General features: G+C 45.8%; 3 protein-coding genes across 8 annotated transcripts; all 3 read left to right on the plus strand.

Annotated features, from left to right (window-relative positions):
- Window positions 1–206: 206 nt before the first annotated feature.
- On the plus strand, window positions 207–2,811 carry LOC124664409 (protein GAMETE CELL DEFECTIVE 1, mitochondrial-like). The gene is made up of 3 exons (XM_047201939.1): window positions 207–814; window positions 1,532–1,721; window positions 2,183–2,811. Exons 1-3 carry the CDS (start codon window positions 207–209, stop codon window positions 2,408–2,410), a joined length of 1,026 nt encoding a protein of 341 aa, XP_047057895.1. The 3' UTR covers window positions 2,411–2,811.
- Window positions 2,812–6,310: 3,499 nt separating this feature from the next.
- Window positions 6,311–10,784, plus strand: LOC124667005. Of its 6 annotated transcripts, XM_047204340.1 has the most exons (10): window positions 6,311–6,678; window positions 6,781–7,243; window positions 7,367–7,434; window positions 7,540–7,653; window positions 7,961–8,263; window positions 8,382–8,538; window positions 8,820–8,986; window positions 9,116–9,328; window positions 9,387–10,058; window positions 10,199–10,784. In XM_047204340.1, exons 1-10 carry the CDS (start codon window positions 6,661–6,663, stop codon window positions 10,346–10,348), a joined length of 2,325 nt encoding a protein of 774 aa, XP_047060296.1. In that variant the 5' UTR covers window positions 6,311–6,660; the 3' UTR covers window positions 10,349–10,784. The 6 variants fall into 6 exon arrangements, with proteins under 6 accessions (XP_047060296.1, XP_047060290.1, XP_047060291.1 ...); XM_047204334.1 differs by having other exon boundaries at window positions 6,781–7,434; window positions 10,199–10,783; XM_047204335.1 differs by having other exon boundaries at window positions 6,312–6,678; window positions 6,781–7,434; window positions 9,396–10,058; window positions 10,199–10,781.
- A 5,616-nt stretch (window positions 10,785–16,400) lies between these two features.
- Window positions 16,401–19,682, plus strand: LOC124662911 (probable glycerol-3-phosphate dehydrogenase [NAD(+)] 2, cytosolic). Its single transcript, XM_047200693.1, has 5 exons — window positions 16,401–17,028; window positions 17,861–18,082; window positions 18,605–18,852; window positions 18,980–19,119; window positions 19,386–19,682. Exons 1-5 carry the CDS (start codon window positions 16,401–16,403, stop codon window positions 19,525–19,527), a joined length of 1,380 nt encoding a protein of 459 aa, XP_047056649.1. The 3' UTR covers window positions 19,528–19,682.
- The last annotated feature ends 1,168 nt before the right edge of the window (window positions 19,683–20,850 follow it).

Genomic DNA, 20,850 nt, shown 5'->3' on the forward strand with positions numbered 1-20,850 from the left:
AAAGGTCAAGACATCTTTGAACGGAGGGAGTATTTGTTTCCATTCTCTGGAAAAAAAAAGAGAAAATCCAGGATGATGTGTTTGTTTAATGCAGGTCAATTCAAATGGGCCTGGAAACTGAGCCCAGGTCTGCCCCGGCGGCACCCAGCTCCATTGAAACCGAGTGAGTGAGCGCGGCAGCCCAATCACAAGAGCGGAGCCAGAAAATGTTCCTCCTCCGCAAAACCCTGCTCCACGGCCGCCTCCCCGCGCCGCCGGCCGCCGCCGCCGCCAGGATCTTCTCCTTCGCCCGCTCCTTCTCCTCCTCCTCTCCGGGGGGCGATGGAGGCGGGGACGAATGGGGCTCCTCCTGGTCCACCGGCATCACCAAGGACCACTTCGACGACTCCGCCTCCGCCGTCGGGCGCCCCGCCCCCTCCCCGTCCGCGCCCGTCTCCAGGGAGCTGGCGGCCGTGCGCGCCATGGACGAGGAGGACGAGATCCTGCGCGACATCGATCGCGACAACAAGGCAGGGAAGGCGTTCGTGGACTCGTGGGACGACCGGCTGCAGGAGACCTGCGAGCTCCTGAAGCAGGTGCGGGAGCCCGGATCCCGCGGCTCCTACCTCAAGGACTCGGAGAAGCAGGAGATGTACCGGCTGCACAAGGAGGACCCCGCGACCTACACCGTCGAGCGGCTCGCCAAGGACTTCCGCGTCATGCGGCAGCGCGTCCACGCCATCCTGTGGCTCAAGGAGATGGAGGAGGAGGAGGAGAGGAAGCTGGGCAAGCCGCTCGACGACTCCGTCGAGATCCTGCTAGACAGCTGCCCAGAGTATGTGATCATTCGGTTTGCTTCCTTTTAAGTTTCGCATTGAAATTAGTTAGATCATGGATTTTTACATAGTATTTACGAACTGTCAAAGGTGTTGAACAAAATATAGGGCTCTAGCTTGTAACCCCTGGTTTTATTTAAGAGAGCATTGTAGGAAATAAGTGACTGGAAGAAATAGAAATAGGTCTAGCTAGTCCATGAATACTTCACTAGTCTTATAGTTTTTGGTTCATGCAACGTTGAGAAACCTAGGTTAGAACTATGCGATTGAGACTGAACTGGGTGTCTGGTTTACAAATGAAAGTTGAGGAATCTTCGTTCAGGGGATGAGAATGCTTTGAGCTTGGTTTTTGCGTTTGAAATGTACTACTGGAGTTGTTGTAGGATGAATTTTTTGTAAAGCTTGGGTAATTACATTATTGTCCTTGAGAAAGCTCATCTTAGCTGGATTTGTCCTGAAAATTCTGGTTCGTACTAAAGATTAGCTCAACATTACATGCATCAAGGCGATTCTGGAAATGGGTAAACAGTAGGAAATTGGTCTTAACTTCTTGGTAAAGGCTACCATTCAGTTTGGATGTTATGTGCTAAATTTCATTTATATAAATTGTATGTCCTTCTCTCATGACTAGTCGGGATAAAACTATAAGATTTGTCAGGTTATGATTGGGATTGCAACTTATTACTCGGTATCTGAGCCTTCCTTTGGTTCTCTAGGTTCTTCAATTCCCATGACAGGGAATTTCATGTTGCATCCCTTCCATATAAACCTGACTTCAAAGTTATGCCTGAGGGCTGGGATGGCACGACAAGAGATCCTGATGAGGTGCTGTATGAGATTTCGATGAAGGAAGACGACATGTTGTACGAAGAATTTGTTCAACGCTTGGAGTTCAACAAGAAAAAGGTAAGGATCTTACATTCTCTTCGCTAACTGAAAGAGATTGTCCATGCAGTTTTACCATTCTCTTTTGCTGTAATTCAGTTGAAAATCCTGCAGTCTGCTTGGAGTCATATGTAAAACCCCATAGTAATGGCTTTTTGTGGAGTACTGTAGTATAGCCAAATGAGTATGGTCATGTACTTTTGGTAGTTCTTTTTAATCCAGTACAAATTCCTGCAGTCCGGTTGTAGTGACTTGTAAGACCCCATGATAATGGCTTGCTAAGTTTGCTTGTTGTGGAGTACTGGTGTTTGCGCATAGCAAACTCTGTTCCTGTCAAGTTCTGTGAACATGGGAATTGGAAAAATCTGTCTGTAGACAAGTTTTTCATTGACATCTCTTTTCATCTACTGGACCTATCTCAAGCTTTCATCAAGTAACGAGTAACTGTCATCTGATCTGCCTCATTCTTTATTGGATTACAGGTGGCAGGGGAGGTGAAGTGCCACAAGTATAGCAGACGACGACCGGATGATGGATGGGCCTACATGGTCGAGAAGCTTGGGCCACAGGGAAGACGCGGAACAGGAGGCGGTTGGAAGTTCATGAGTCTGCCTGATGGATCAAGCCGTCCACTGAATGATATGGAGAAGATGTATGTGAAGAGGGAGACTCCAAGACGGCGGAGGAGGATCATCGCCCCTTACAAGTAAACAGGAAGGAAGGCCATCTGCTTGTTCTAATGCAAGTTTTCTGAAATGGTCTTTGACATTCTCCAGGGAAGCAGCGGTTTAAGGGACCACCGTGGCCACCAGCATTGGTCATGTTTGTTGCAGCGTTAGGAGGTGGTCTGAACCACCAGATATTCAGTCTTGTTTTGTTGCAGCGGAGGTGGTTTTATGTATTCCTGTCCTTTGTAACAAGTTCTGTTCCCCGCTTTTAGGCAGCTGAATAATATCTTTGAACTGTTGGCGTGTCTCCTTCTCCACACATTTCCAGGAAACACAGTTGGTAGGCAGTGCTTCATGATAGTAGTGAACTGCCAGGCAACACATTATGTAGTCAACATTTCATAATATTACCTTTTGCATTGCCATGCATAGTTTTTTGTTTAGAGCAAGCAAGACTTGCATTTTCCTAGTAGTTGGACGGAAGGCCTAAAATAGGAAATCCTGCTGTGGAGACATATGCATTTCTTTTCTGTTTTTATTGATACCCCATTGTGCCAATGGACAGTCATGTGCTAGACACTGCTGTTTCGACTCTTAAGCTCATCATCTCAACTGAACATCAGCAGCTCTGATTCATTAAGATTATTTTCTCTGATTAAGTGAAATAGTAGGATATTCGAGTAATCATTATGCATGTCAGCTAGGGTGTCAAGTTGGATCCCATCTAAGTCCCGTTTGTACTACATTTTGTTTTTTCTAGTGTAAATTTTGATAGTACAAAATTTTGAACTAAAAAAAAGAAGCAAAATACACTAAAAGTGAGATCCCAACGGGATCCCACCACACCCCAATGTTAGCTTGGCTGAAGGCGATGTCATAGCCTGGGAGCTTGAGGACGGTCGTTGGGGAGTGGGGACACTTGGTGAGTTTGAGCGGATAGTCGCATGACCTGAGCCAGCTTGGCTGAAGGCGATGTCATAGCCCGAGATCTTCAGGACGGTCGCTGGGAGTGGGACACTCGGTTGGTGCTACAGTCTGCTCGAGGGGATAGTCGCATGACCCGAGCTCAGCCATCAGGTTGTAGGAGGTGGATGATTCGGCTTTAGCATCCTCCGAGCAAACTAGGAAAACCAAGACGTCGTCGCGCTAAGGGCATCTCCAGCGGCCTGACACTCCGCGTGGTTAAAAATTTAGGTTTGCCTCTGTCCCATCGGCTTGACGTATAGTGAGTGAGCTGTCCGCCGAGATGCATTCCCGACCTAAATTTGGGCCGTGAATGTGTCTACGCAGGACGCTCACGTGACCTACCCAGCCTCGCCCGCCAGGGACAACGAAATCTTGTAGACCGAAAATCGCGCCCTCCCCTTCTTTGCATCCCTAGGGCAGCGCGACCACCCGCTCCCCCCTCGCCGTATTAGCCAAGTTCTGTTCAGGCCACGACTCGCCGGAGTCGACGCTCGGTGCCAGGTAGGGGAGAGGCCTTGGCTGCATCTGCTCTCGTTCTTGTTGGCCGCCCATCTGTTGGGAGCCCCCACCGGCCTCGACGCAATTGGTACAACACCGACGAACTGGTCAACCAATTGACAACCATTTGCACCAACTATGACTATGTTGGCCATTTATCGATTGTTGTTGCCCCTGCAGATGGAACTCAGGAAGTCGCTGGAGATGTTGCGCAGGGAAGTGGTGGAAACCTCATCCAACGGGACGTCGCAGCTCATGGTTACCGCGGCCTCTCTCATCCGCGAACACAATGACAGGCAGATGCCGGTCTACAAGGGCTCGGCGAAGGGTCGCTCGGCCAACGTGAAGCGCAACCAAGTGGGCTGTCACAACCGGCTCTTTAAACCCTACTTCCATCTAACCGATCCGGTCTACAAGGAAGTTATGTTCCGGCGCCGCTATCTGATGTCAAGAGACTTGTTCTTGATAATTTGACGGGACGCGATCCATACTTCCGATGTAGGCTCGATGTCACTGGTAAGCTTGACTCCACCTCTTACCAGAAGTGTTCTGCGGCTATTCTCATGCATTAGTACGGAGTGGCTGGTGATATCTTCAACGAGTATCTGCGAATAAGTGAGCTTTGAATCCATCTAGAGATTTTAGCAAGCCATGATTGCGGCGTTCCGCAAACTTTATTTGAGAAAGCCGACAGTTGAGGACATAGCACGACTGTTATCGTCTTGTCGATCAACGAGAAAAGAGGGTTTCCAGGGATGATCGGTAGCATAGATTGCCTAGTGGAAGAACTGTCTATTTGCATAGCAAGGTCACTACAGTGGCAATGCCGAGGAATGCAGTGTCATTCTTGAGGCAGTGACATAGCATGATTTGTAGATTTGACTCTTTTTTTGCATGACCTGTTCCCACAATGATGTTAATATGATTCTAAAAGACACCCCTCTATAGTAAACTATGAGATTAATGGCAATGCATACGATAAATTATACTATCTTACTAAGAGCATCTCCAACAGGCGAGGCAAAACCCCCGCGCGCAAAAAAAACCCGCCTGTTTAGTGCGAGCGGGCGCCAACGCAAACCTCCAGCAGACGCGCGCTAAATTTTTTGCCACGCCCGTGCTTTTGCGCTATTCCGCGCGGGAAAGTTGGTGCTTCGCTGGCGCGCGCGCTATAAAACGCCACGCGGGCACGAAGCCAACCGCCCAGAAAGTTCAGTTTCCCGTCCGCGTGTCGCTTCTCCTCCGCCTCTCGTCGCTCTGCCTGCCACGCCGCGCCCGCGCTGACGCTCCGTCTCCGACTACAATGCCTCCGCGCCGCTGCTCCTCCTCCGACTACCGCGGTGTACGCGCGCGGCCGAGTGGACGCTTCGTCGCCGAGATCTGCTCCGGCAAGGAGCTTATCCGCCTCGGCACCTTCGACACGGCGCACGAGGGGACGCGCGCCTACGACGCCGTCGCCTGGCGCCTCGGCCGCCCCCGCCGGCACATGAACTTCGACGACTTTTGGACACGCGAGCAGGCGGAGATGCTCGCGCCGCCATCGTCGGCCGTCACGAGCGAGCAGCAGCGGCGCAACCGCCAGCTCGAGCAGCGCCTGCGCATCGTGGAGCAGGACGAGCGCCTCCACCTCGAGTGGGCGCGCGCGCTCCCGGAGGACGTCGCCGCGATGGAGGCGTTCTACGCGTAGTAGAAGGAGCAGAAGGTGAAGGCGGCGACGAAGAAGAAGGCCAACCGCGAAAAGCGCCGGGCTAAGTCGGCGGCGAGGAAGGCAGAGCGGGCGGAGAAGGCGGAGCGGCGGGCGAAGAGGGTGGAGGAGAAGAAGAACGGCGTCGGGCCGTCGACGAACCTCCCCTCCTTCTCCTCCTCCTCCTCCTCCTCCTCCTCCTTCGAGTGGACGACCACTTCGGTCTCCGACACTATTCCGACGAGTGGATCGTCGGACTTCGACTGGGAGAACTCCGAGTAGATTAGGATAGTTTAAACAAAATGTCGGTATTCATCGAACTTTTAATATATTTTGTAATTTTCAGTTAAATTTTCGTGTTTTACTTGATTTGTTTGATTTAATTCGAACCAAATACGTTCAAACTAGCCGTTCGCGCGGCCCCGCGCGCTACAAAATGGCGCATCCGGTGGAGGACCACTTTTTTCGCCCGAGCATGCGCCGGAAAATACCGCATCCGACGGGGCAACTTTCAGCGCAGCGAGACTGAAACGACTTTTAACGCGCCGACTTTTAGTGCGCTTGTTGGAGATGCTTTAATGACATCTATCCTGACTGGTCACATTTATGTCGCAAACCTGATAGAGAGAAACCAAGAAATTTGCCAAGAGGCAAGATACTTGTAGTAGATGAGAACTGAAGTGCACCCAAATCTCTCGGATTAACTGGTTTGACAGGCAGACTACGAGAAAGCGGTTATGGTTTGCTTTGTCACTCCCTGAGCCGACCAAACCCGCGCCTCCCCAAATCGCAATCAGCCGCCGCCGCCGCCGATGCATCCGGCGTCCGCCGAGGTAACCACTGGTGGATATTGACGACCAGCGGTTGGGAGGCCGAGTCCGGTGTCTGGCTCGAGAAGGACTCCGCTGGGAAGCTCAGGCGGCGAGCGGCAACCGCAGGTGCACAACGGCCAGCTTCTCTCCTGCTAGTTCCAAAGCAGCTGCGCGTGGGCAGCACACCCGGGTGCAGCGAATCCACCATACTGCACAAACTGCGTTTTCTTGCTTCGATTAGTGGCGGGAATCGGTTCCTTCTCTGTTCGATTTCCCCTAACTAGCAGCTGCTCCTCAGTCTCAAACCCTCGTCCTTATTCAGTGTGTCGTCCATGGGGCGCAAGATCCAGGTACAATGTTGGAACCTCGCCATTATCAGCATATTTTGATTATTCAGTTCGTGCTGCACCTGCACTCACAACTCGTTAATTAACCCACTCATACCCTTGTAGGGCCCTCAAAATTTTGTACTAAGGTACACATGCTCACCAGGAGATGTTCGGAAATATTTGAAGCAACTTAGTCCCCAGCAGAAAGATTATGTCAGAAAAATCGGGTTTGGGAGCTTCCTGTACATGGCAGATTTTGAGTTAGATAAGGATCTTACCCTATGGTTATTTCATCGGTTTAATTGTACAACAGAGTGTCTTGAATTTGAGGGTGGCATATCGATTCCGGTGAGGCCTCTTGTGAAAAGTGTGCTTGGAATCCCTTCGGGGCCGCTTAAAGTTGTTGATTGTTCACGTTATTTTGACCCTGATATGTACCATCGTTATTACGTTGGCAATGTTGATTCAAGATGTAGAAGAGACACTATTGAAAAGGGGAGTAAGTACATCCACGCAGCTGGGAAACAGATCTGCTCCGAAACTGAGGAGAAACATTTCTGCATAGCTTTCATGATGGCGATTATAGGTCTGTATCTAGCACCAAATAAAAATTCAATTACCTGCAAGCCCTTTTTTGGAGCTGTTCAACAGGTTGATAAGCTCACTCAGATGGATTGGTGCGATTTTACTGCTACCTATCTCTTTGAAGGAATCAGGGAATTCAAACAACATAATTGGTCACGCATCAAAGTACAGGGCTGTGTCCACATACTAAGCGTAAGAAATATTCCAACCGCACTTGTTGAAACTAGTTTACATTTGGTCCAAAAAAATGTTGTAATGTGCTCATTTTTTTATTTTTCCATTGCTACTGGAATGCAGGTCATATTCATTGATTTGGTGAAAAATGGTGCATTAAAAATACCAGGAGGTTTTCCACGAATTTGCTTTATCACTAGTCAACATCAAGATTTGGTAAATTCGTGTTATCCTCAGGTATGGACTCATCCACTAAATTTTGTTTGACAAACATGATCGGATGTCATAGATCCTTTTTCTTCACAGGAAGCAACCCATAGATCCCTGTTCCTTATTATATGAGCATGCCCTGTACTGCTACATGCATTTAACAGTCCTGTAACACATGTTCATGCACATTGAATAAAGCAATACTTCTTGCATCTTGCTTGTGCTTTATCATTTATTTACCAATTCTACTCTCCTGTCGGAAGTACTTATGTTTTCCCCTATGTTGCATATATGTTCACTACAACTAAATTTATGTGTACTCTCATTTGAATAGGTGCATCGCCTAGAAGAATCGGTTTATGCTTCTGTCCTTGATAAAATACCAAAAACCTGCTTCACATTTGGAATTAGTCAAAGAAGATATTTCGCTGAACACCGAATGATACATCACCGAAAGTATCAGTTTAGAAGAATAGCCAGAAAATGTGCTGACTCTGATGCAAATACCGATGCTGGAGCTTATCAGTTCAGTAAAACTGTGGAAGATACCACATGCAACAGTACCAAGTTGATGGAAACACACGAGAGGTACCGATCAGTTTTGTACTACTCACGAGCCACAAGATCTCATAAGGAGGTAACTGATTTTTTTTTGAGAAGCTTGAAATCAGTCGCAAGGTGCATATATTTTGTTCAAAATTGATCACTTCTTTATATTTATATGGGTGGAATATATCCCGGTGATGCTTAAACAGCCAGAAGATCCTCTCAAGTATGGCAGATCTATTCTTGGGGCATCTCAGAAGAAGCATCCCATTTCAGCAGAGCTTGACACTGCCATATCATCTCCTAATACATTAAGCTTGGCCATTGTTGAACCTCCTGAATTAGACACCTCAACTCCGTCAGCAGGTTCAAACCTGACACTCATTCATGATAACATTAATGATAGCTAGGTTATAACATATTTTACACAAGCATTTTCACCCTTCAATTTACATGACGTATCTTGATCGATATTTTTTTTGTTATCTTTGTAAAAACTCTCTTATTCATAAGCCGACCTGATTGTAAGTACTTGGCTTTGAAATGGAAGCATTTTTCTTTTAAAGTTGATTTATTATTTTACAAATCTCATATAAAACTGTAAGCCTGCAACACTTTTTAATTTGCAACACCTAGTTTCTTTGCAGAACCTGCATCTCACGAAGACAGTCACAGCAGACAGGAAAGTTTGATTACCGCCACTAATGCTGATAGTACACATCATCACTCCGTGGAGCAAGAACACATAAATTTTCCGAGAGATGGCCAGCAATTGCTGTCCAACGGGCCTTCTTCTGAATCTTATGCTACCCAAGTTTGTCATCACACTTCATTTCTGTCACTGCATTATGAATTTTGCAGAAGAATATATGTACATAGTGGGTACCAATTCCACACAGCATGACATGGATGTGATGAGTTACCCTCCATGTTTTCTTTGCAGAATACCGAGGGGGTGCAAATTGCTCCAGACGTCTCCCTAAGAAGGAACAGGGCTTCTCCGTCAACGATGGAAGAGGGTGATCGGAGGGCGAAGAAGGCAAGGGCGGAGCAACCCAGTGACCAAGTAGAGCCAGCTGGAGGAGGTGCCATTGTGGACACGAGTTTACTCAACTGCCCCCTCTGCTCCCGTCCCTTCAAACCTCCTGTCTTCCAGGTTGGAGTAATTTCATTCTGTCTATCCAATCTTAGAAATATCTCATAACCAACTTCAATTTGTGCAGTGCAAAGGTGGGCACTTGGCTTGCGGCACCTGCATCGCCGAGCTCCCTATCATCCAGTGCCAGAAGTGCGAGCATGGCGGTGCCTTTGACATCCACAACATCATGATGGACACCATTGTCTTGTCTGCCAAGGTCAAGTGCTCGCATGCTGGCTGCCAGAGCTATGTCATCTACCATGAGCTTCATGACCACGAGAGTACATGCCCGTGTGCTCCCTGTTTCTGCACCGAGCCTGGCTGCAGCTTTGTCGGACTTCCACTGGCGCTCCTCAGCCACCTCACAACTCAGCACTCCTGGCCCATCCACAGCATCGAGTATGGCAAGGAACTCCGGCTTCAAGTGCCGGTGTTGGAGCCACGGCATCTGCTCCTTGGGGAGGAGGACGATTGTGTGTTCCTCTTGGTCATGGGAGCTGCCGGCCAGAGCACGGCCACCTCCGTGTCTGCGGTGCGCCTAGGAGCATGCCTGGCCCTGCAGCCACGATACATGCTCAATATTTTGGCATACTTGCCACCGGCGGTGGCGAGCCGCAGGGCGCACATGCTCCTGCTGGACATGGATGTGGAGAGCAGCACCAGACCTGGCGAGGTCGCTGTGGAGGAGCTGCCATCTTACTTGACGGTGCCGCCAACGTATCTGGTTGGGGCTGGGGCATCCAAAGAGGTGTCTCTCAACATTCGGATCGATAAGATTATATCCTAACCTCATAATGATGATTCTATTGTGCCTTCTTAATTGAGGTAGAATTAGTTGGAACTGGAGTAGCATGTCGTTGCTAAAAAATGAGTATTTGTTTCAGGTAGTATTTCAAAGTCGATCAGGAATATGGTTATTTTGTTGCAGCTAGTTCTTCATACTCGGTCAGGAATTTGGTTATTTTGTTGCAGCTAGTACTTGAAATAGCACATGGTCCATCAGGAATTTTTATTGTTAAAACTTTGTCATTTCTATAGTCATAGCGACCAAATCATGGCAATCGTTCTCACCCTAATAAGTAGCTTAAACCTAGGATCAACACCATTTCTACATAGCCATAGCGACTAAATCATGGCAATCCCTTCCACCCTAATAAGTAGTTTAAACCTAGGATCAACACCATTAAGCCAGTTGTCCGCAACACTACTAATAAGTAGTTTAAACCTTGGATCAACACCATTAAGCCAGTTGTCCGCAACACTACGTGGTAGAATAAGAACAAAATGGAATAAGGACAAAAGAACTTAAAAGCCATCTTATGACATGGTCGGTTTACCGAGGGTGATTGTGCATAAGGTTGTAGTTTGAGAAGCACCTGTTCTCCCACTTCGAAGTTCTTATCCAATTTTTCCTTATCAGCTTGAACTTTCATTCTGTTCTGAGCATTGGCCAAATGTTCCTTGAGTTTGGCTAACTGCGTGTCAGCTAGGAAAGTGCCAGCTTCAGTGTAGTTGGGAGTTGGGATAACTCTGGGATTGCTCCATAATTTGGTTCAACGTCCACACCATATAGTGCTTTGAAGGGTGAACAACGTATACAAGGCGAGAAGAGTTATACCATAATTCAGCTAGTGGCAGCCATGTCTTGGGTTTGTCATGAACTGCACATCTCAACATTTCGAGACATTGATTTGCCCGCTCAATTTTCTTGTTTGAACAAAGCATGATATATTGATATTAAAGATCATACATAATACGTCATTACATAGCTCTCAACAGTAAAGCAAGAAAGATAGGTGCCTAGCTACACATAACAAGATGATCTAAACTCATGAAGAAGATGATGAAGATCACAAATGGAACCATACGGTTTTCGTTCATCCGTCGACAACCCGAACTTGAAATTACCGTCGGCAGTCTTCAAGGGCCTCAATAGAGGTGCAATCCAGTTAATGCCCTACGGGTGGCTCTCCCAACGATCTTTCTAGAATATGTACACGAGGTATAGAGTTGAGCTGTAGATATCCAACAACCTTCACCGAGCTTAATCTAGGGGCGTCTACGCTGTTGAATCTGAGGATCAACAACGGAGGAGTTGTTGACACACTGACACTGCCCAAACAACGCAAAGACTACATCTTCAACATGATGGGCATGTGACAATGAAAGGCAAGTGCAACTACAAAAATGAAGAAAATACCGCTCACGGGTTGCTATAGTCACTAGTAGAAAACTGGGCATCCATCTAAGCCATAAATACCGGATCCCTTACGAACCGGTACTAAAGGGGGCATTAGTACCGGTTGTATTGCCCAAGCCTTTAGTACCGGTTGGTATGGACCTTTAGTATCGGTTCGTGACACGAACCGGTACTAAAGGGTTAGCGTCAGCCGAAAAACCTTTAGTACCGGTTTGTGACACGAACCGGTACTAAAGGTTATCCTGCTTCCCACGCACCTCCACCCCCCCCCCTCTCGTGGATCGCCTTTTTTTGCTCTGTAAAATACAAATGAAAATGATAGAAAATTCAAAAAATAAAATGTTTTCAGATTCTCATATGTTATGCAACCTACTATTCGGTGAAATTAAGAAATTCGAATTTTGACTTTTTTGCAAAAAAAAAGTTTGAAAAATGGTAAAACCGCATTAACTTTTGCATACGATGTCGGAAAAAAACTTATAATATATCAAAAAAATCCTGGGAAAAATTTACATTCAAATTCACCAGGGTTTACCCGATTAGCCAATTTTTAGATTCTCAAAATTCCAAATGAAAATATGAAAGCAGGAAGATTTTAGTTTTTTTTTCCAGAAATTTAGAATTTTATATATTTTTATTTTTTTAAAAAATTAAAATAATAATTATAAGATTTTTTGAGTCCTAACATATTACTATTACTTTTATCAAATTATAAGATTTTCAATTTTTCAAGTTTTAGGTTTTGCAAAAAATATTAAAATTTTAAAAAATAATTAAAAATAATAAAAATTAAAAAAGTTAATTTTATTTATTTATTCAACATTATTATTACATCATTACTTTTGTTTATTAAAAGAATTATTTGGAATTTAAACGATAAAAAGTGTGACATCGACCAACTTGTTAATAGGATTGATATGGTACTACTATCACATACATGCGCGCGAAGCACTTGGAAGTGGAATGGGATGGAACTTGGAAGTTAAGCGTGCTATTGCGGGAGTAGTGTGAGGATGGGTGACCGACCGGGAAGTTTGACCACGGGTAAGTAATTTGACTAGAGATTAAGTGTAGTTAGAGACTAACGGAAATACTAGTAATTCTGAAAAAAATAAAAAAAAAGAGGGAGTGAAAAAAAGGGTGTGAAAAATAATTAGAAAAAATGGATAATTTTTTTAAACAAAATAGGCTTTAATACCGGTTCGTAACACGGTCTCCAGCCCCACGGGTTCCTCCGTGCCCACGTGGAGACACCTTTAGTACCGGTTCGTAAGAAACCGGTATTAAAGGTGGGAGGCCTTTAGTACCGAATAATTAGTACCGGTTCTAAAACCGGTACTAAAGGGGGGTTTCTCTACTAGTGAGTACTGGCCATGATAGATCTGAAGATCAACTCCAGGTCAACACAAACTTCTGCATTGATATCAATTTAAGTCGGTGAATCCTGACGGGAAGATTGTTCCTGCCCTTGAAGCTTATTTATTGTGTGTGAACATAATTATCTAGGAAATCTCTAGCAGTGATATCACCTTGACTCCACGAGTTCACACTAAGTACCCGCTCACTTTAGCCATCTATCTACGGATGATAAGCTGTGGTGAACTGCATTTTAGTGTCCAGCAAGTTAAACACCTCTTGCCAGAATTTACGAGTAAATATCTTTTGTCGATCAGATACTATTGTAATAGGAGCTCCATGTAATTTCATGACTGTATCCATGGAAGCTTTAGCAACTATAGAGGCAGAGGATGTTTGAGAGGCATAAAATGTGAATACCTAACTTTTTTTTGCGGGTATGCATATTAACCATACCTAACTAGTAACTGCTGATATTGGCGCGCATGTTAGGGAAAGCCAAGGAGCACTCAGTTGCTTGGTGCGTGTCCATGAGTCCAAATTCTCCACATCAAGCCACTATGCCGACTCTAGATCGACTATCATGCTCCAGTTGGTGCTGCATCCGTTAATGATGTCCTTGGTCCCTGTCAACCGATCTACCAAACAGTTGCAATAGAAACCTACACTGAGAAAGGATATCTTGACAAAAGCACTTGGCCCTGTGTCTAACATTGCGTCTAAAATCCAAATGAGTAAAGACTGAAGCAATCATTACCATGTTTAGCGCCCTTCTCCTATCAGTAGCGTAATCAGCATGATGGAACGGCCGTGATATTGCTCCATCAGCAAAGGTAGGATTTGCGCTTGCACTACCTCACCTCTTTGTTAGCTGAACTTGGGCGACGGAAATACTGCAGCCGAGCGCAGCCAACTTTTCCGTGTCGCGCCTCTCGTACCTTCTATGGCGCGCCTGGTACATTCTCTCGTTGTTCACGAAGTCGGCCATAATACAAACCACAACAGCGCACGAAAATACTAGATGCCAGCGATGGTGGCTACCATCATGAACAGATGAACACGATAATCAAGAAGATAAGTAAGACTTTGAGTAACTACCACATACGTATTAAAATGCTACAACATAGGTACTAGTTACTGCTTATCTTTCCTTTTTGTTCACCAAAACGAAAAACTTACAATATAATAGTTGTGTGTAATGGCGAGCTGAACTTAATCCTCAAATGAAATTTCAAACAATCGATTGTATGCGAATAATTTGATGAAATTCACTTAAAAATGTTCTAAACATGATCACGAAATTTACAATTTAGGATACAATTTACGGCTAAGTAAACTCGAAACCGATTATCGGAACGAATTCATATCATCGACGCACATCTTTTTGTGTACATCTTATTTTCATTCTACAACGGTTGTTTTGATTCAAAGGGAGAAGGCGAAGGAGCTGTAAACAGCTCACGTTTTCTTAGGTGCAAGCTATCGCTAAGAATGGGTCTAGAGAAACAGTCGATTCAGACGTTCCTTCGGCGCTGGCCCAAGGCATCTTTTTGGTGCATTAAGAACCGCACTGGCCACAACGCGGAGGCTAATCGGGCAACCAATCAACTCATTTTCTCCTTAATCCCGCTTGGCACAAGTGCATGCGATCTACCAAACGCACCCAAAAATGCAAATAGGATACAATAGGAATATTGGATGGGGATGGTGTCACACTACAACCACCCATTGACAGTTGGTAAGAAAGAAGGGCCGTTGTGAGCCACCGTCGGCTTCCGGTGCGCTCATGAGCCTCATGTGGACCAGTTAGGGTGTTTGGTATGTCCACTATCCACATGCTCTCAACCAGACCCTAAAAAGATGAAATTGGTCAGATTGATTGGCGTGTCCCCCTCAGTGTTTTGATTTGCGTGGTTCTTAAATCACTTCTAGGTTAGACTTTGGAGGAATAACCGAATCGTGCAATCTTAAGCACATCTATCAATGCAACCTTGTACATGGGTTGGGATGATTATATGAGTCCAGTCTGACAATCAGTGTCGAGTTTCATTAACCGTAAATCTCCAATTGCACGTATTTTCATCCTTGTGGTTTTATTGAGCGAATTTTATCGAATTGATCGCACAGGGTTGACCGTTTCAAATTTCCTTTGGGGAATAGCTTCACCTCTCATGTCAGAAGTTTTTTGGGTTGAAAGCCTTGCTCGGCAGCAGCCGATGCTAACCACGGCGACGTCTTTTGGCGTCGTTTCCTCCTCCGTGCATGCATGTCCATGGCCTTCACTGTGCCTTTCCTTCTGTCAAACGCAGGGGAAACCCTAGGTCCCCGACCAGGCGGCCGTGCCATGTGTCCTTAATTATGTTCTTGAAGATATCCTCTAGGCTATATGGAGAGAGTCCGATGTGACAATTGGAGACTAGGGGCAAGGTGATGCAATGCCAGTATTGGCTGCTGCCCATGACTGGCTTCTGAGGGCGCAATGTAATCATGGCGAATACATCTTGGTCGACGTCTTCCCCGAGTTCATCAGAACCATGCCTTCTACCGATTGACTCATGTAGACACACAAGGTGGGAGATACGTTGGTCCAAGTTGTTTTGGAGTCGAGGTCGAGCTACGGTATTGTCTTGCTTGGTCCGTGTCGTCGTCCTAAAACCGTGTGCTCCATCTCCTCACCGTTCATGGTAGGGTGTTGAGCAATGTGTGTCATCTATCATCGGGTTTTTAGAGGGTGTGTTTTTTGCCGTTTGGCGATGTATCGTGTTGTGCGTGGAGTAGTAACCTTTTTGGCGATGTACCCGCCGTCTATGTATGTCTTCTCTACGATTGATACACCTTGTATGACGTAATCTTGAAAATGTAGTACTTGTTTTTATTTTGTTGAATGGTATATTTCATTTCATTTTCAATGCTGTGTAAGAATTTTGTTCAGACTTGTGGAGCAGTGCCAAATAAAACACCTTGCACTCCGTGACATAGTCGTGGTCGGCACACGCCGGGCGCCATGGAACAGTGTTGGAAAACGGTGGGGGAGGGATCTGGCGCCGGTGCACGCCACGGCACCGTCCCCATTCCCAATCCGGTACCGTCACCATCCCACAGTCCGTCACCGTCCCGGCGACCTCCAGATCTTCCAAACCGTCTCGTCGTCCCCGTCCCCGTCCTTTCACCAACCGGCAACCTCCTCCCGCTCCGCCGCCGTTTAGCCCACACAGAGCAGCGATCGATCCCCACCACCACCTCGGTTCCGACCGGCGAGTAAAGCCGCGCGCGCCACCAACCCCAGCCGGCCTCGGTCGCTCCGGCCGACAGCCCCGCGTGCGTCACCTCCTCGTAAATCCGGCGGCCAAACCCACGCATATTGCGTCCTTTTCTCGCCTTCTCCCTCCCAGGTTAGTTACAGCCTGCCTGCCCATCCTTGGAACCACCCAACAGGCCAACCAGGGCAGGCCTTGTAGGTGGTGGCCTGCACGCTTCTTGCTCTTCGCTTCGCTTGCGGCCGGCGACAACAACGCAACCGTGGCAGCAACCGCAATGGGCGACGGCGCGAACGGGCACGCCGCCAACGGGGCGGCGGAGGAGAAGGCGGACGAGCTGCGGCGGCTGCTGGGCAAGGCCGACGGGGACCCGCTCCGGATCGTGGGCGTGGGGGCGGGCGCCTGGGGCAGCGTCTTCTGCGCGCTGCTGCAGGACGCGTACGGCCACCTGCGGGACAAGGTGCAGCTCCGCATCTGGCGCCGCCCCGGGCGCGCCGTCGACCGCGCAACCGCGGGCCACCTCTTCGGCGTCATCAACGCGCGCGAGGACGTGCTGCGCCGCCTCATCCGCCGCTGCGCCTACCTCAAGTACGTGGAGGCCAGGCTCGGGGACCGCACGCTCTACGCCGACGAGATCCTCCGGGACGGCTTCTGCCTCAACATGATCGACACCCCGCTCTGCCCGCTCAAGGTCGTCACCAACCTGCAGGAGGCCGTCTGGGATGCCGACATTGTCATCAATGGGTTGCCGTCCACGGAGACCAGGGATGTGTTTGGGGAGATTGGCAGGTACTGGAAGGAGAGGGTCAATGCCCCCCTCATCATCTCGCTCACCAAGGGGATTGAGGCGTCCATAGATCCCGTGCCCAGGATCATCACGCCCACGCAGATGATTTGCAATGCAAGTGAGGTTCCTTTCTTCCTTCTTATTCAGTCATCCTGTTGTTTTTTTCACGAAATTGATTGATGTTGTCCTCTGTTGTTAGTTAATTGACGTTGCCCTCTGTTGTTCGTGTTGGTTCCCATCGATGGTATCACATTTGACCATCAGCCCTTTTAATCTGGTACCAGCTAGCCACAACTAATCACAGACTGTTATCGATCTTTATTTGAAATTTTCCCCTCTGTTGTTGGTGAATTGATGTCGTCCTCTGTTAATGTGGTGGTTCGCCTTGATGCTATCTCATTTGAAGCTATAACCATCAGCCTTTTAATCGGGCACCTGCTAGTTTTGACAGGCAGTTACCACTTTGCTTATAAACTTGACCATGAGTTATGGTAGATTTTGGATGCAACCAATTGAATTGTGTGGCTTACAAAATGTCTCTATTGAATTGCAGAAAGATAAATCTGTAGATGACTCTTGCTAAAAATATATCCACAAAATGCCTTTTGCTCATTGAATTATATATTTAACTGATTTCATTGCCATGCTAAAGCTCTAAATAATCTTCATCTGAGTTTTTTTTAAAGGGGCTGCAATTAGGTAATTTGTTGTATCTTCTGTTGCTCATCAATGCTTTTTTAGTCTCAGCCGTATTTAACTTTAGCAGGCTCTTCCTGAATGAGCAGGACAATTTAGTTTCCTGTTTCTACACACCAAAAAGCATAGGTTTTGATCTCAGTTCAGAACTCTAGTTTCAACATGGTGTGTGCTGTATCATGCTTTGTTCCAGGCATGTTTCCTTTCCCCATTTAACTTTGCATCTGATTTATAGATTACTGGTTTTATTGCAGCTAAGGTTCCATTGGACAATGTTCTCTATCTTGGTGGCCCTAACATTGCTTCGGAAATATATAATAAAGAATACGCAAACGCTCGTATCTGTGGAACTGACAAATGGAGGAAACCTCTTGCTAAATTTTTGAGGCAGCCTCATTTTATCGTGTGGGATAATAATGATCTCATCACTCACGAGGTCATGGGAGGTTTGAAAAATGTGTACGCCATTGGTGCTGGTAAGATATGTTCATTTGTCTCACTGCTTTTCTCATGTTCTCGCCAGTGCATGTTTCTGACCATAGAATGTTCTGAACTTTGTATTAACCTTCCATCATATGTTATAACACACTCAGTGTTACTCAGTGTCCTCAATAGTTAGTAACTTGCATTATTTTATTATGCACTATATCAGACAAAATACCATGTCCAAAAGGAAAAATTACACTAGCTTTTATTTTGAGAATACGCAAAAAGCATTTGCGTTTAATTTCATTGAAAATATGGAAGTTCAGTTACAGACCTCCTAAGAGATAGTTTGAGTGCCTCAATGCATAATACCCGGAATACCTGGAATTTTTAACAAAATACACTATTTAGTGTCTTAGTGCAGCTTAACTGCCCAAATACCCGGACAAACGACCCAATAAATAAGAAATGCTCAAATATACATCTGTTGTAATTTTTTCAATGTGCCTGGCTAGGCATTCCATCACCTACATGTACTTGTTTTTCATTGCATATATTTTGTTATCTTGTAGGTATGGTGGCAGCACTAACCAATGAGAGTGCAACCAGCAAGTCTGTTTACTTTGCACTTTGCACATCTGAAATGATCTACATCACCCACCTCCTGGAAGAAGAACCCGAAAAACTTGCTGGGCCATTATTAGCTGACACTTACGTCACATTGTTGAAAGGTCGCAATGCTTGGTATGGGCACAGGTTAGCTAAAGGAGAACTGACTCTGGAAATGGGTGACAGCATAAAAGGCAAAGGGACAATACAGGTTTGCCCCTTTCATTTTGATTGTTATCTGAACTTTCAAGTGTTGTGGCAATGTGCCTCAAGGCACCAGGTCTGCCAGTTTGTTCCTTGTAGGTTTTAGACTAAATTTTGTTAACAATTCATTTCAGGGTGTCTCTGCAGTTGATGCATTTTATCAACTTCTCAGTCAGGATAGTTTGAGTGTAATGCATCCAGAAGCTAACAAATCTGTTGCGCCGGTTGAGATGTGCCCCATCTTGAAAACCCTTTATAAAATTCTGATCAAGAGGTAAGAATTCTCCTTATTTTTTTATATAGTATAATAAAATCCCTTGCGAAATAGCTCAATTGGGTTTTGTTGGGTTATCTTTAAGAAATATTTTTTTATTGGATTTACTGGTTCTTAACAAGTGCTATAACTTACCCCAGACAACAAAACAATTTGTCACAATAGGCATACATAGTCGATTGCTACTCCCAGTATGGTGTTGCTATATTATACGCAAGCAAAGGTTTGCAGCCATACTGTGTTAATTTGTTTGCTCATGTGCACAGGGAACTTCCTACTGAGTCGATTCTTCAGGCTATAAGAGACGAGTCAATGTCTGATCCACGCGAAAGGATTGAGATGGCGCAGGGCCACTCACTTTACCGACCATCTATTCTTGGTCAACCAAACCGAGATGCAAACGCCTAGACAGATTCCCCTTTCGGTTTCCTTTTTTCAATTAGCCGTTAGACGTTTCTGAGGATTTATGTGCTGCTGTGCATTCGGCATTTCGTCTGCTGCTGCTGTTGTTGTAACATTAGTAAGTTCAGTTAAGATTTTCGATTGATTAACATTTTAAAGAAGTGTTGAGCGTGTTAGTAGGTTTTCACACCATCAATTATGTATATAGAATGATTTAATAAGTCAAGTTATATATCGTATTTCAAATGGAAAAAAGGGTATATTTGTGTTCCAAAGTGGAGTACCAACTTTGTACAGATATTTTGCGCATGTTATGCATGTCTTGCATATGTCTTCAGATACCTGCTATCCCTCCGTCCAATGGAACATGTGTGAGATTTTTCAAAATTTAGATGTATCTAGCTACTATTTAGTATCTAGATACATTTGAATTTAGACAAAAATCTCTGACATGTTTCGTGGGAATGAGGGAGTAGAATAGATGTGATGTAAAACTGCAAGTTTTATCATTTCGATAGTTGACCAAACGTACTGCAGCATCTTGTAACTCTTTTGTTCCTACAAAACTGAGGCTTACATGCTGTGCCGAATATTTGAAAGTGCAGAAATATTTGGCGTCCAAGATAGACAAAAGAGCTGCTTTTATGGATGACTTCAACCCTGCAAGTGCTGTGAGCCTGTGACAAAACTAAACCTCTAGCTATGTGACTGTAAATTATACTCCCTCCATCCGCTGAAAAATGTCTTAGTAAGGTCTAGAAAATGAGGATGGTTATTATTGGAACAGATGGCAAATTTGAGGGCTGAAAATGTAGCATGAGCCATCAAATGGCCTTTTGAGTGTTCAATTCAGCGCCCATTGTCGGAGATACCCTTGTGACTCTAGTGTTCCTACGAAATTGAGGCTGACATGCCGCGACGAACATCTGAAATGCACAAACCATCGGTGTCCAAGACGGGGACACCGGGCGAAAGAGCTGCTTCTGTCAATACTTCAAACTTGTTAAATCTCTTATTTCCAGCTGTTACGTACAAGTCCAGTGGTACCAAAGATATGAAAAACATAACTACTTCCCTCTTCCATTATATAAGGTTTGGTCAAAATTATTTTTTGTAATGTTTGACTAAGTATATGTTGTTAAAATAGCAACATCTATGATACCAAATGCATATAAGCAAAACTGTGGGCTGCCTACGGTGGTAGCTGCCCATATGCATCCATCTGTTCGATCTGCCCTATAGGACTTTTTTCGGTCGGGTGCCTGGAAGCTCTTCAAACCAAAGTTCAGGAATTGAAACGGAATCTTTTTACACTATTTTACAAGTTCG

This window comes from Lolium rigidum, chromosome 6 (assembly GCF_022539505.1).
Source record: "Lolium rigidum isolate FL_2022 chromosome 6, APGP_CSIRO_Lrig_0.1, whole genome shotgun sequence".
Classification (NCBI taxonomy): domain Eukaryota; kingdom Viridiplantae; phylum Streptophyta; class Magnoliopsida; order Poales; family Poaceae; genus Lolium; species Lolium rigidum.